General features: G+C 41.7%; 1 protein-coding gene across 3 annotated transcripts in view; it reads left to right on the forward strand.

Annotated features, from left to right (window-relative positions):
- The first annotated feature begins 5,824 nt into the window (after window positions 1-5,824).
- Window positions 5,825-14,734, forward strand: part of LOC120040885 (keratin-associated protein 5-4-like) — a 9,152-nt gene continuing 242 nt past the window's right edge. The window contains exons 1-2 of one of the 3 annotated variants that reach the window (XM_038985876.1): window positions 5,825-7,349; window positions 7,434-8,596. In XM_038985876.1, the coding sequence (XP_038841804.1) occupies window positions 7,445-8,596 (1,152 nt within the window). In that variant the 5' untranslated portion in view covers window positions 5,825-7,349; window positions 7,434-7,444. The other 2 variants (XM_038985875.1, XM_038985874.1) reach the window with 2 other exon arrangements.

Below are 14,734 nucleotides of genomic sequence, written 5' to 3' on the forward strand. Positions count from 1 at the left end.
CAGCTTCCCCATCCTCAAGCAATGGGAACATTTGGGCCCTTTCCTGATTAGGGTCTATGGCTGCAGTTATAACACGGCTAGCAAGCGTGCGCGCACATGGAATGCAACAGCATCCACAAAGTACAAGAATGGCCGCAAAAACAGAAATTGATACTAGGATGGAGGAAACCAGCGTCTTATATTTACCAAAAGCATCCATCCATGAGTCCCACATAGTAGTGTCCACTCCAGAATGCTGTTTCATCTTACCATTAAGGGTACGAAGTCCCTCCAATGCTACAGTCAGACTCCCATCCGTAGCTGTGTTATTGGGAATGAAAGTACAACACTGTTCACCAAACATTTGCACAGACCCCCCCCCCGTTCAGCCAATAACATATCAACCGCGATTCTATTTTGAAATGCCATCAGGGACGTAGCTGCCAATTGTCCATGGACCGCCTCGAAGCCTTGTTGAGTCCAATTGCCCAGTTTCTGGACATTAAAATGAATGTAGTTAATTCTGTCCACATTTTTATTAACTGTTCACCACCAACAGACAGAAGATTCAAACCCAGCTTTCACTTGGTCCACCAGTTTATATTCATCTGGCACCCCCTAGGGGCACCAATAGCATCAATGTAAGTTGAGTCGTAAATGAGCAAGGACCAAAAAGGAGACCACTCCAATAACTACCCCTGGAGTGGCCAACCACACATTAGTAAACCAAAAAACGAGAATATGTTAAACCCTCCGGTCCATCCCTCTATACAACCTGTACCAGGTGGGCTCGTCGCCACCCGGGAACTTCAAACCTTCACAACAGGGAGGACAAACATCACTTTTTATTCATTCAACAACATCATCTACAGCAAACCAAGGGTCCTCCTCTGTCAGCCCACTCTCCTGCGGAAGCTCGTTTTCGTATCAGCCTCTCCAACTGGAGCATCAACCAGAGGCCCCTTACACATCTGTAACAAACTTCTTCAAACAAGGTATGATACAGGCAACACAGAAATGAAAAACCACAACTAGTGTCAGAAATCCAGTAATCGTCCTTGCAGTGTACTTACCAAAACAACCACCCAGCCAGGGGAACAGTCCACTCTCCTCCACACCTGCAAGACCCTTCATCTCCACTGATAACCTTGCCAACCCACTCAGAGCTTTTGAAATGCTCCCATCCGGACTAGTATTGTTAGGAACAAACGTGCAACACTGTTACACCTCCCTTGTTGGCCAGACTTATGTCCAGTGTTAGTCTATTGTGTCTACTGGTTTGTGAGGCAGCATCCAATTGTTCAGCCATCCCTGTAAGTCCTGTGTGGGTGTGTTTGACAAATCATCATTAATTATAGTAGATATAATTGATCCAGACCTTTTGTTTTAGCATCAACAATAGCTGGGCCAATGATGGGCATCAGATGCCACAGGCCATCATTCCTGGTTAATGTCTGGAATTCGTGGGGGACCCCTATTGGGACCCCCAACAGGTTGGTGTGCATGTTATCTGTACCCTCGGACCAAGGAGCGTCACGTTTCTGCCGTCTCCTGGGTTGGTCCCAAGCCTCTGTGTCCTGTGTAGCTCCCAGAAGTTGATTAGCTATAATAATAGGCAATGGTGGTATCAGACTGGCCAAAACACATGAGCAACGACAATTTCCTTTCAAAAATAGGGTCAACCGCCTGGCAGGTCCACACATCCACCATACATCAGCAACACCTCTAGTTAATAGTGGTATTAGTGATGCAGGTAGTAGCAGGGAGCCTTCCATAGTCTATACCTCTACCTGTACCAGTGATACAGCTGTTATGTCCCCCATATGCCTTAACTCCCCACGGTACCTTCTGGGGAGGGACCACTGGGAACACAAGACTCAGAGTCTTACACAGGGTTGAATTTGGCTTGAACTTTTCCAATATGCACATCCAACCTTCCCCATTACTTAGGACAAATGGGTGAGCAGCCAGAATAGGTCTGGCATGTCCACATACGACACAGTCCTTTCTATTAAGTGTTTTGTAGGCCAACCACATATTCTCCCTTTCCTCATAACCAGTTTCAGTCCCCAAATGTTCACTATCTGAAATGTCTTTTATATTTATTATCTGTACCAGATTGGAGAGCTTAGGTGATGGCGTGGGACTTGGTCTTGAAGTGGTGGAGGAGACCGGCTGAACCCTGGTCCGTTGGAACTGGTGGTGGTTCTGGCAGCACCGCGATGGTAACATCCCCATCGTATCCTGATCAAACAGCTCAGGACTACAAGCAGTCCTGTAAAACCCCACCCTCTCCCAGAGAACACATCATCAGCCAGAGATCAAGCAACACTTTCACTTCTATGAACGTACACAGGGTTGAGAGGTCAGGGTCAGGAATTCTTCATTAAGGAGTTGATCCCCGAGCTCTATTAGCAACGGTTCTTCTCCTTAACTCTGTGTTCATTCGGCAGTGTCAGTGTGTCTCACCCTCCAAGTGCGATATGCCCCCAGGTCGAGTGATTCACCTTCTCCCTTGATTCACCTGCAATGTATAAACTCTTGGACATACAGGTTTGGTTAACAAACAGTTCCTCATTTGTTCTTTCTGATTATATATTTAACTTCTATGCCTAATTTTTTAGCTATAAATGTTTAATTTTAAATAAGTTTATTATCCAATGGGCCCCATCCTTTCCCAGTCCACAATGTACCCTCCTTCGTTTGATACCTGGCTCTGGCCAGGTATCAACCTTACCTACTCTAAATAATAACCTTGTACATCATATTATAGGAACGTCCCTTCTATTCCCCGCATATCCAATTCTCCCCTGGGCGCACATCCATATCTATTCTTTTCCAATTCTCTGTCAAGTGACCTTTCTACTTTGAAATGTATCTGTGCTGCTTATATATGTTAACCCATTTCCCTCCTATCTTATTTCACAGCCCACCTTGCTCATTTCCTGGTCCACCCTCCCCACTCTGCTCTCAAACCTTCAAGGTCTCAACAGTGCGGGGTAGACCCATCTGTCTGCCTTTTTCTATGTGTTCCTTTACAATATTAACTAAGTGTCTCACTGTTTTGACTTTATCTGCATGGATTTAAAAATAACAACAGGTCTTATAGTGTCAACCTTTAAAGTCCTAACATAACCTTAATTAACCTATCTCTATCTTCTAATGGCCAATACAAATGCTTACCTTATGGTCAAGAGTTATAAACTCTATTATAATCAATTTACCTCAAAACTAGTATCCCAAATGACACAATCTCATTATTCTCACCACATTTCCCCGCGAGTGATCAAGTCGCCGGAAAATGCAATGGAAACAGAAAACAGGTCAAAATGTTACACCTACATTCGTGTTCCATATCTAAACATACCAAAAGAACCCTTTATCTTCTCAAAGTCCCTTGCCTAAATAAAACTCAGAAAGTAAAACTCCTATTCCCATATGAGTGTATTCTTTTAAGATATCTTATCTCTGAGTACACGGAAACCCTTAACCTTAATGTTTACTCCAAAAAACAAAATTATGTCACCAGCATTCAACCAGTCGGCTGGGAGACCATTGGGTGCTGCAATACTGCCATCTTCTGTCCATTCTCTGCACAGCTCTCCACCCCCTCTTATTCAACCTTCTCAATTTGAGCCATTTTAGTTTCTTATTTTAACTATTGTTTTCTAAATTTTTTAATTTTTTTTAAATTTTTTAATCTATTATTACCTAGTTAGACTAGAGTGTCCGTGACATACATCCATGGGGATCCGGTTATAGTTATTCTATTAACCATGTGAAAGTGCCCAGGGACACCCCAAATATCAGTAGGAATATCACAAATAAGGGGCCAGATATCCCTAGCCTTGCCCAGGGAGGGAGAAATATCCCTCTAACTGGGCGAGGTTCCTTTATCAGGGGAGACGGAGTTTGATTCCGCATCACCTGAGTCAGGAATGTCTTCCTTTGGAATCGAATTTAAGCTGTTTAAATCAGCTCTGACTTCTGTCAGTGTTCTAGAAGGGATTGGGGCTGGAGTGCAATGTGTGAGGTGGTGCCAAAGTGCGCCTGATTTACCTTTGACCTGGACTGAGTGTGAAGTAACCTCCCCCACTTCGTACAGTCCAGTCCACCTGGGTTCTAGCCACTTTCTCTTGTGGACATTAACCCCACCCAGTCACCAATTTTTACCTTCCGTGTGCCAGATCTCCCTTCTGCTTCCCCGTTGGACCTTGTGAATCTGTGTGGAGAGAGCTGCAGAAAGTTCCGTCAATTATCAAACATTACAATTTGTTGTACATCAAGGGCGGGCATATGACCTCCCTTCCTTGGTGAACCCAGCATGACTCCTCCAGCCATTGTCTCATGAGGAGAGAGATGGGTGCCTGCACCTGGAGAGGCTATCATGGCCAGCAACGCCAGGGGCAGGACTTTAACCCAAATCAACTTCAAACCTGCACATACATTTGATTGGCGCGTTCCACGAGACTTATGAGATTGTGGCCTGTACACTAACCCCATCATTAAACAACATCACTCGGCGGTCACTTAAACACAGCCTCAACCTAGCATATGGCTAATTAGTAGCAATCGGTCTCGTGGAACGTTCAATCACTCTCATTAATTTGGAGAGTTTCAGGTTTAATACCATTACTCCTATTTCAAGCTTAGATTTATCACCGATGCTCCTAGTTGAAGAATATTTCGACTAGTCCCAGATTACTAATGCGACTTGAATCCCAATACGCCAAGCTTAGATTTATCACCGATGCTTCTAGTGGAGTGCCATATCCACTAGCCTCAGATTACTAATACGACTTGAACAGGCTACATTACATTTCAACACTTTGAGTTTCAAGTTTAATACCATTACTCCTATATCAAGCTTAGATTTATCCCCGATGCTCCTAGTGGTGTGCCATGTCCACTAGTCCCAGATTACTAATTCGACTTGATCAGCCTCAAGCTTAGATTTATCCCCGATACTCCTAGTTGAAGAATAATTCAACTAGTTCCAGATTACTAATTCGACTTGATCAGCCTCAAGCTTAGATTTATCCCCGATACTCCTAGTTGAAGAATAATTCAACTAGTTCCAGATTACTAATTCGACTTGATTTTATACTTCGCAAATATCTTTACACAATGCCTTAGATTCTAAACAATTCCACATAAATTTAGCAACAATTCACTCACCTCAGTACTTCTGATCATTAAATTTAGATATTGGCTATAATACAATATGCAGATTTTGATTAAACCGGCTCTGCTTACCTTAATATTTTCGAGCTCTTTGATCAGTTTCCTGGGTGAGTTGAATCGCCGACGTCTCCCTCGAGCGGGTCACCTCTCCTTCTTGAATCTTTCTCCCTCTCGTCTCCTGTCCGATGAATTTTCTATTGGGCCGAATTCAAATATGTTTTAACCATCCTCTGCTACCAAGTTTGTTAGTAAAACGTTTACTGTTGACAGGAGAACAAGAGGAGACAATAGGACGAGGTGGATAATTTTATAATAAGGCAGGTTTATTCAAGTGTAAAAATATTATGCAAAGCGTGCAGCACGGCTCTTTCTATCTGATCCGTATGGGGTCGTCAGGAAAAGAGGGAGTTTCCACAGTAGTACAGTTTTATATATAGACAACAAGCAAAGTAGGTTGATCTGCGAGTCTGGCCTTCCGATTGGACGATCTGGGTCTTGGGTATTCCTGTACAGGCCTGGTGTCCACGTTCCATTGGTTCCTGAGGTAGTTCTTTGTCTGGAGCTCCAACCCTGAGTTGTGTGTGTCTGAGTGATTGTCATGGGGGAGGGGAGTTGTGGGTGTCGTGCATGTGTCCAATGAGTCCAGCTTATGTCCAATATAAAAGGGAGTGTGTATATTGTGTCAACCATAGCTAATGTTGAGAAGTTGTTAAAACAAGTTACCAATATCTAATACAATTCCTTACATTAGCTAAATGGAATGGATTTCCTGTTTTTGATTAAAATAATTGTGGGTAGCTAGCTAGTTGATTCAAGATGCAATCAGACATGGCATTGTAAAAATTTAGTTTGGTTGGCTAGCTAGCGTTAGCATAACTAAGCTAACTACTTTTGTACAAATGATGTTCTTGCTGTTATCTAAAGAAACGCCCGGGAATGTGTTTATGGTTGAACTTAATGTCAGTTTTCCTTTTAACTGTTGTTCAAAGCGGTGCGCGTCGTGCACCACAAGAGCCCGACAGCGCTACTGAGACCGAGGTCACACTGACTGCCAGGGGTGACCAGGCACAGAGTGTGTTGTGTGTTGCGCTTAAAACGGTCCGTGTGGAAACGCGCGCTCAAAAGGGTCCGTGTGATGTAGAAATGGAGACGTGATTAACGGTGTCCCAATTTTGTTTTTACGGAATTACAAATGTCACGCGTTATTAACGAGTTAACTTTGACAGCCCAAGTTTTAAAACATAATAGCTTTCATTTTCAAATAGAAAAAGGTAGTGGAATATAGTAACTGATTTGAAGTTTGTAATTAGTTTGGCTCAATTTCAAGGACAAAAACATTTTCAACGTTTTTATATGTTTATCAAAAAAGTCTAATGTTTCCAAAAATGTTAATCTGGGAAAGGTGAGAGAATCCGGCTTTAGCTTTGGTATGGGGGGACACATTTTGGTAGAATGTTATTTTTTTTTACTAAGGTGTTTTTCACCAAAGTTGACTGGTATGATATTCTTTGATATGTTGACTGCATATATTTTCTAAACACAACCCCCCATCCCCTTTTTTTCTCCACTTTTATATATTTGATATTTACAAAGGTTTTTGTATGAATGTGTTGTATTTTTCTTGTGTGTAGTCACTAGCTGCCAATGCTTTACCAACAATATTACAAAGACACTGAATAATAGATATGGTGGTGTGCCCAAGAGCAGCTGGTTAAGAACATCCCACTTTTGTTTTCAGATTCTTGTGTTTAACTTTTTAATCTAGGAGACATTTATTTACAAGACGAACTGACATGGTACTGAACGAGCAGCTTTGACTATCAATATATTTTAAAAGCTTGAGGTACTTTTTTTTTATGATTCAAAACATGTTTATTTATGGCTTCCTGCATGATGCTGCTTTTTTATACCCAGATGTTTTTCCTTTTCTAAATGATTTGTGTGTCTGACATTGAATATCCTGTGTTGATGGGTATAGGAAGCATGATGGAACTACCTGTGTTGATGGGTATAGGAAGGATGGTGGAACAACCTGTTGAGTTGTAATCTTGACTCCGGCTGCATCCCAAATGGACCCCCCCCCCCCCCCCCCCCCCCCCCCTATATAGTGCACTATATGAGCCCTGGTCAAAAGTATTAGCATTCCATTTGGGATGTAGTCTTAGATCCCTTTTCACACTGCCAAGGCAGTAGAGTAATGTCCAATACATGCCAAGGCAGAGTAATGTCCAATACATGCCAAGGCAGAGTAATGTCCAATACATGCCAAGGCAGTAGAGTAATGTCCAATACATGCCAAGGCAGTAGAGTAATGTCCAATACATGCCAAGGCAGTAGAGTAATGTCCAATACATGCCAAGGCAGTAGAGTAATGTCCAATGCAGGCCAAGGCAGTAGAGTAATGTCCAATACATGCCAAGGCAGTAGAGTAATGTCCAATACATGCCAAGGCAGTAGAGTAATGTCCAATACATGCCAAGGCAGTAGAGTAATGTCCAATACATGCCAAGGCAGTAGAGTAATGTCCAATACATGCCAAGGCAGTAGAGTAATGTCCAATACATGCCACGGCAGTAGAGTAATGTCCAATACATGCCAAGGCAGTAGAGTAATGTCCAATACATGCCAAGGCAGTAGAGTAATGTCCAATACATGCCAAGGCAGTAGAGTAATGTCCAATACATGCCAAGGCAGTAGAGTAATGTCCAATACATGCCACGGCAGTAGAGTAATGTCCAATACATGCCACGGCAGTAGAGTAATGTCCAATACATGCCAAGGCAGTAGAGTAATGTCCAATACATGCCAAGGCAGTAGAGTAATGTCCAATACATGCCAAGGCAGTAGAGTAATGTCCAATACATGCCACGGCAGTAGAGTAATGTCCAATACATGCCAAGGCAGTAGAGTAATGTCCAATGCATGCCAAGGCAGTAGAGTAATGTCCAATGCATGCCAAGGCAGTAGAGTAATGTCCAATGCATGCCAAGGCAGTAGAGTAATGTCCAATGCATGCCAAGGCAGTAGAGTAATGTCCAATGCATGCCAAGGCAGTAGAGTAATGTCCAATGCATGCCAAGGCAGTAGAGTAATGTCCAATGCATGCCACGGCAGTAGAGTAATGTCCAATGCATGCCAAGGCAGTAGAGTAATGTCCAATGCATGCCAAGGCAGTAGAGTAATGTCCAATGCATGCCAAGGCAGTAGAGTAATGTCCAATACATGCCAAGGCAGTAGAGTAATGTCCAATACAGGCCACGGCAGTAGAGTAATGTCCAATACAGGCCACGGCAGTAGAGTAATGTCCAATACAGGCCAAGGCAGTAGAGTAATGTCCAATACAGGCCAAGGCAGTAGAGTAATGTCCAATACAGGCCAAGGCAGTAGAGTAATGTCCAATACATGCCAAGGCAGTAGAGTAATGTCCAATACATAGCCCAGTGTTACCATGGGGCCCTGGTCTATAGTAGTGTACTATATAAAGTGTTACCATAGGGCCCTGGTCTATAGTAGTGTACTATATAAAGCCCAGTGTTACCATAGGGCCCTGGTCTATAGTAGTGTACTATATAACGTGTTACCATAGGGCCCTGGTCTATAGTAGTGTACTATATAAAGCCCAGTGTTACCATAGGGCCCTGGTCTATAGTAGTGTGCTATATAACGTGTTACCATAGGGCCCTGGTCTATAGTAGTGTACTATATAAAGTGTTACCATAGGGCCCTGGTCTATAGTAGTGTACTATATAACGTGTTACCATAGGGCCCTGGTCTATAGTAGTGTACTATATAAAGTGTTACCATAGGGCCCTGGTCTATAGTAGTGTACTATATAAAGTGTTACCATAAGGCCCTGGTCTATAGTAGTGTACTATATAACGTGTTACCATAGGGCCCTGGTCTATAGTAGTGTACTATATAAAGTGTTACCATAAGGCCCTGGTCTATAGTAGTGTACTATATAACGTGTTACCATAGGGCCCTGGTCTATAGTAGTGTACTATATAAAGTGTTACCATAGGGCCCTGGTCTATAGTAGTGTCCTATATAAAGTGTTACCATAGGGCCCTGGTCTATAGTAGTGTACTATATAAAGTGTTACCATAGGGCCCTGGTCTATAGTAGTGTACTATATAAAGCCCAGTGTTACCATGGGGCCCTGGTCTATAGTAGTGTACTATATAAAGCCAAGTGTTACCATAGGCCTGTCTATAGTAGTGTACTATATAAAGTTGTTACCATGGGCCCTGGTCTATAGTAGTGTACTATATAAAGTGTTACCATAGGGCCCTGGTCTATAGTAGTGTACTATATAAAGTGTTACCATAGGGCCCTGGTCTATATTAGGTACTATATAAAGCCCAGTGTACCATAGGGCCCTGGTTATAGTAGTGTGGTATATAAACGTGTACCATAGGGCCCTGGTCTATAGTAGTGTACTATATAAAGGTTACCATAGGGCCCTGGTTATAGTAGTGTACTATATAAAGTGTTACCATAGGGCCTGGTCTATAGGAGTGTTACTATATAAAAGTGTTACCATAGGCCCGGTGCTATAGTAGTGTACTATATAAAGCCAGTGTTACCAGGGCCCTGGTCTATGGTAGTGTACATATAAAAAAAAGTGTTACCATAGGGCCCTTGTCATAGTAGTGTTACTAATAAAGTGTTACCATAGGTCCCTGGGTCTATAGTAGTGTACTATATAAAAGCTAGTGTTACCATAGGGTCCTGGTCTATAGTAGTGTACTATATAACGTGTTACCATAGGGCCCTGGTTATAGTAGGTACTATATAAAGTGTACCATAGGGCCTGGTCTATAGTAGCTGTACTATATAAAGCCCAGTGTTACCATAGGGCCATGGTCTATAGTAGTGTACTATATAACGTGTTACCATAGGGCCCTGGTCTATAGTAGTGTACTATATAAAGTGTTACCATAGGGCCCTGTAGTATGAGTGTACTATATAACGTGTTACCATAGGGCCCTGGTCTATAGTAGTGTACTATATAAAGACTAGTGTTACCATAGGGCCCTGGTCTATAGTAGTGTACTATATAACGTGTTACCATAGGGCCCTGGTCTATAGTAGTGTACTATATAAAGACTAGTGTTACCATAGGGCCCTGGTCTATAGTAGTGTACTATATAAAGTGTTACCATAGGGCCCTGGTCTATAGTAGTGTACTATATAAAGTGTTACCATAGGGCCCTGGTCTATAGTAGTGTACTATATAAAGCCCAGTGTTACCATGGGGCCCTGGTCTATAGTAGTGTACTATATAAAGCCCAGTGTTACCATGGGGCCCTGGTCTATAGTAGTGTACTATATAACGTGTTACCATAGGGCCCTGGTCTATAGTAGTGTACTATATAAAGCCCAGTGTTACCATGGGGCCCTGGTCTATAGTAGTGTACTATATAACGTGTTACCATAGGGCCCTGGTCTATAGTAGTGTACTATATAAAGCCCCGTGTTACCATGGGGCCTGGTCTATAGTAGTGACTATATAAAGTGTTACCATAGGGCCCTGGTTTATAGTAGTGTACATATAAAGTGTACCATAGGCCCTGGTCTATAGTAGTGTACTATATAAAAGCCCAGTGTTACCATAGGGCCCTGGTCTATAGTAGTGTACTATATAAGCCCAGTGTTACCAAGGGCCCTGGTCTATTGTAGTGTACATATATAAGCCCAGTGTTACCAGGGGCCCTGGTTCTATAGTAGTGTACTATATAAAAGTGTTACCATAGGGCGCCTGGTCTATAGTAGTTTGTACTATATAAGACTAGTTTACCATAGGGCCCTGGTTCATAGTAGTGTACTATATAAAGTGTTACCATAGGGCCCTGGTCTATAGTAGTGTAACTATATAAAGTGTTCCATTTACAGTGCCCTGGTCTCTAGTAGTGTACTATATAAAGTGTTACCATAGGGCCATGGTCTATAGTAGTGTACTTATAAACGTGTTACCATTGGCCCTGGTCTATATTATGTACTATATAAAGCCCAGTGTTACCATAGGGCCCTGGTCTTAGTAGTGTATTATAAGTGTTACCATAGGGCAATGGTCTATAGTGTGTTACTATATAAAGTGTTACCATAGGGCCCTGGTCTATAGTAGTGTACTATATAAAGTGTTACCATAGGGCCCTGGTCTATAGTAGTGTACTATATAAAGTGTTACCATAGGGCCCTGGTCTATAGTAGTGTACTATATAAAGTGTTACCATAGGGCCCTGGTCTATAGTAGTGTACTATATAAAAGTGTTACCATAGGGCCCTGATCTATAGTAGTGTACTATATAAAGTGTTACCATAGGGCCCGGTCTATAGTAGTTTACTATATAAAGACCAGTGTTCCATAGGGCCCTGGTCTATAGTAGTGTACTATATAAAGTGTTACCATAGGGTCCTGGTCTATAGTAGTGTACTATATAAAGTGTTACCATAGGGCCCTGGTCTATAGTAGTGTACTATATAAAGCCCAGTGTTACCATAGGGCCCTGGTCTATAGTAGTGTACTATATAAAGTGTTACCATAGGGCCCTGGTCTATAGTAGTGTACTATATAAAGTGTTACCATAGGGCCCTGGTCTATAGTAGTGTACTAAGGAGAATAGGGTGCCTTTTTGGACGGAGACCTAGGCCTTTCAGAACCTCCTTCCGCTCCTTCTTGACTCTCGTCAGGGTCTGTTATGTTAGTCACACAGTGTGCCTGGTTCCCACCTCGTCCCCAGCTCCACGGAGGCTCTGATATTGTTGGTACTGCTGTGCACAGTGACTAGGCAGTGACTTTGGGCTAGAATGACTCCCACAGACAGTAGCAAGGACATGCACAGGAAATGCCTCAACAATCCCTATAATCTCTAGGCCTGATGTGCCCCGGCACGGCTGATACCACGAGATAAAGACAGCGTCACCAACAGTAGATACTGCAAGATACTGACAATTATGAACAAACGGCAATAAAACGTCAATGAAAGGGATCTTTGTTCAATATTTTAAGCCACTCAGAAGAAATATATAGTAAGGGTTGTCATAATGTAATCTATGACCTCCGCTGCCATTTTCAGTAGTTATAGTTAGTTCAGTAGTTAGTTCAGTAGTTATAGTTAGTTCAGTAGTTAGTTCAGTAGTTATAGTTAGTTCAGTAGTTAGTTTCAGTAGTTATAGTTAGTTCAGTAGTTAGTTCAGTAGTTATAGTTAGTTCAGTAGTTAGTTTCAGTAGTTATAGTTAGTTCAGTAGTTAGTTTCAGTAGTTATAGTTAGTTCAGTAGTTATAACCCACTGACTTGGTAACTCCACAACGATCTAGTTTCCTTTTGGGACTCGTCTCTGCTTTGTCTGCCTTCTGCCTCTCTGCTTTGTCTGCCTTCTGCCTCTCTGCTTTGTCTGCCTTCTGCCTCTCTGCTTTGTCTGCCTTCTGCCTCTCTGCTTTGTCTGCCTTCTGCCTCTCTGCTTTGTCTGCCTTCTGCCTCTCTGCTTTGTCTGCCTTGGCTGTCCTGGGGCTGGATGACTAATGGCACGTGTAATCACTATGCAAATCATGCTAAAATAGACTCACTTTCAGAGAGAAGGTTAAAATGTAACCTAGAGGGGGTGTAAAGTTCAAATGTTACCTAGAGAGGTAGTAAAGTTCAAATGTTACCTAGAGGGGAGTTAAAGTTCTAATGTTACCTAGAGGGGGCCGGTAAAGTTCAAATGTAACCTAGAGGGGGTGTAAAGTTCAAATGTAACCTAGAGAGGTTCTAAAGTTCAAATGTGACCTAGAGGGGATTTAAAGTTCAAATGTAACCTAGAGGTGGTGTAAAGTTAAAATGTTACCTAGAGGGGAAGTAAACTTCAAATGGAACCTAGAAGGGAAAGGTAAAGTTCAAATGTAACCTAGAGGGCAGGTAAAGTTCAAATGAGTGTCAACAGAACGGATGTTGGTAATCAAAAAGAAGAAGCACATGCAATGACTATTCCTTCAGGTTAAATTACACTAGAGGGTTAACCAGTCAATGACTATTCCTTCAGGTTAAATTACACTAGAGGGTTAACCAGTCAATGATTATTCCTTCAGGTTAAATTACACTAGAGGGTTAACCAGTCAATGACTATTCCTTCAGGTTAAAATTACACTAGAGGGTTAACCAGTCAATGATTATTCCTTCAGGTTAAACACACTAGAGGGTTAACCAGTCAATGATTATTCCTTCAGGTTAAATTACACTAGAGGGTTAACCAGTCAATGACTTTCCTTCAGGTTAAATACATAGAGGGTTAACCAGTCAATGACTATTCCTTCAGGTTAAAATACACTAGAGGGTTAACCAGTCAATGATTATTCCTTCAGGTTAAATTACACTAGAGGGTTAACCAGTCAATGACTATTCCTTCAGGTTAAATTACACTAGAGGATTAACCAGTCAATGATTATCCCTTCAGGTTAAATTACACTAGAGGATTAACCAGTCAATGATTATTCCTTCAAGGTTAAATTACACATAGAGGGGTAACCAGTCAATGACTATTCCTTCAGGTTAAAATACACTAGAGGGATTAACCAGTCAATGAATTATCCCTTCAGGTTAAATTACACTAGAGGGTTAACCAGTCAATGACTATTCCTTCAGGTTAAATTACACTAGAGGATTAACCAGTCAATGATTATCCCTTCAGGTTAAATTACACTAGAGAGAGTTAACCAGTCAATGATTATTCCTTCAGGTTAAATTACACTAGAGGGTTAACAGTCAATGACTCCTTAGGTAAATTAAATAGAGAGTTAACAGTCAATGATTTTCCTTCAGGTTAAATTACACTAGAGGATAACCAGTCAATGATTATCCTTCAGGTTAAATTACACTAGAGGGTTAACAGTCAATGATTTTCCTTAAGGTTAAATTACACTAGAGGGTTAACCAGTCAATGACTATTCCTTCAGGTTAAATTACACTAGAGGGTTAACCAGTCAATGATTATTCCTTCAGGTTAAATTACACTAGAGGGTTAACCAGTCAATGATTATTCCTTCAGGTTAAATTACACTAGAGGGTTAACCATCAATGAATATTCCTTCAGGTTAAATTACACTAGGGTTAACCAGTCCATGATTATCCCTTCAGGTTAAATTACACTAGAGGGTTAACCAGTCAATGACTATTCCTTCAGGTTAAATTACACTAGAGGGTTAACCAGTCAATGACTATTCCTTCAGGGGTTAAATTACAAACTAGAGAGTTAACCAGTCAATGATTATTCCTTCAGGTTAAATTACACTAGAGGGTAACCAGTCAATGACTTATTCCTTCAGGTTAAATTACACTAGAGGTAACCAGTCAATGATATTCTTCAGGTTAAAATACACTAGAGGGTTAACCAGTCAATGACTATTCCTTCAGGTTAAATTACAAGAGGGTAACAGTCAATGATTATTCCTTCAGGTTAAATTACACTAGAGGGTTAACCAGTCAATGATTACCTTCAGGTTAAATTCACTAGAGGGTTAACCAGTCAATGACTATTCCTCAGGTTAAATTACACTAGAGAGTTAACCAGTCAATGATGTTCCTTCAGGTTC

The sequence above is a fragment of the Salvelinus namaycush genome, unplaced genomic scaffold (assembly GCF_016432855.1).
Source record: "Salvelinus namaycush isolate Seneca unplaced genomic scaffold, SaNama_1.0 Scaffold39, whole genome shotgun sequence".
In the NCBI taxonomy this organism is placed as follows: domain Eukaryota; kingdom Metazoa; phylum Chordata; class Actinopteri; order Salmoniformes; family Salmonidae; genus Salvelinus; species Salvelinus namaycush.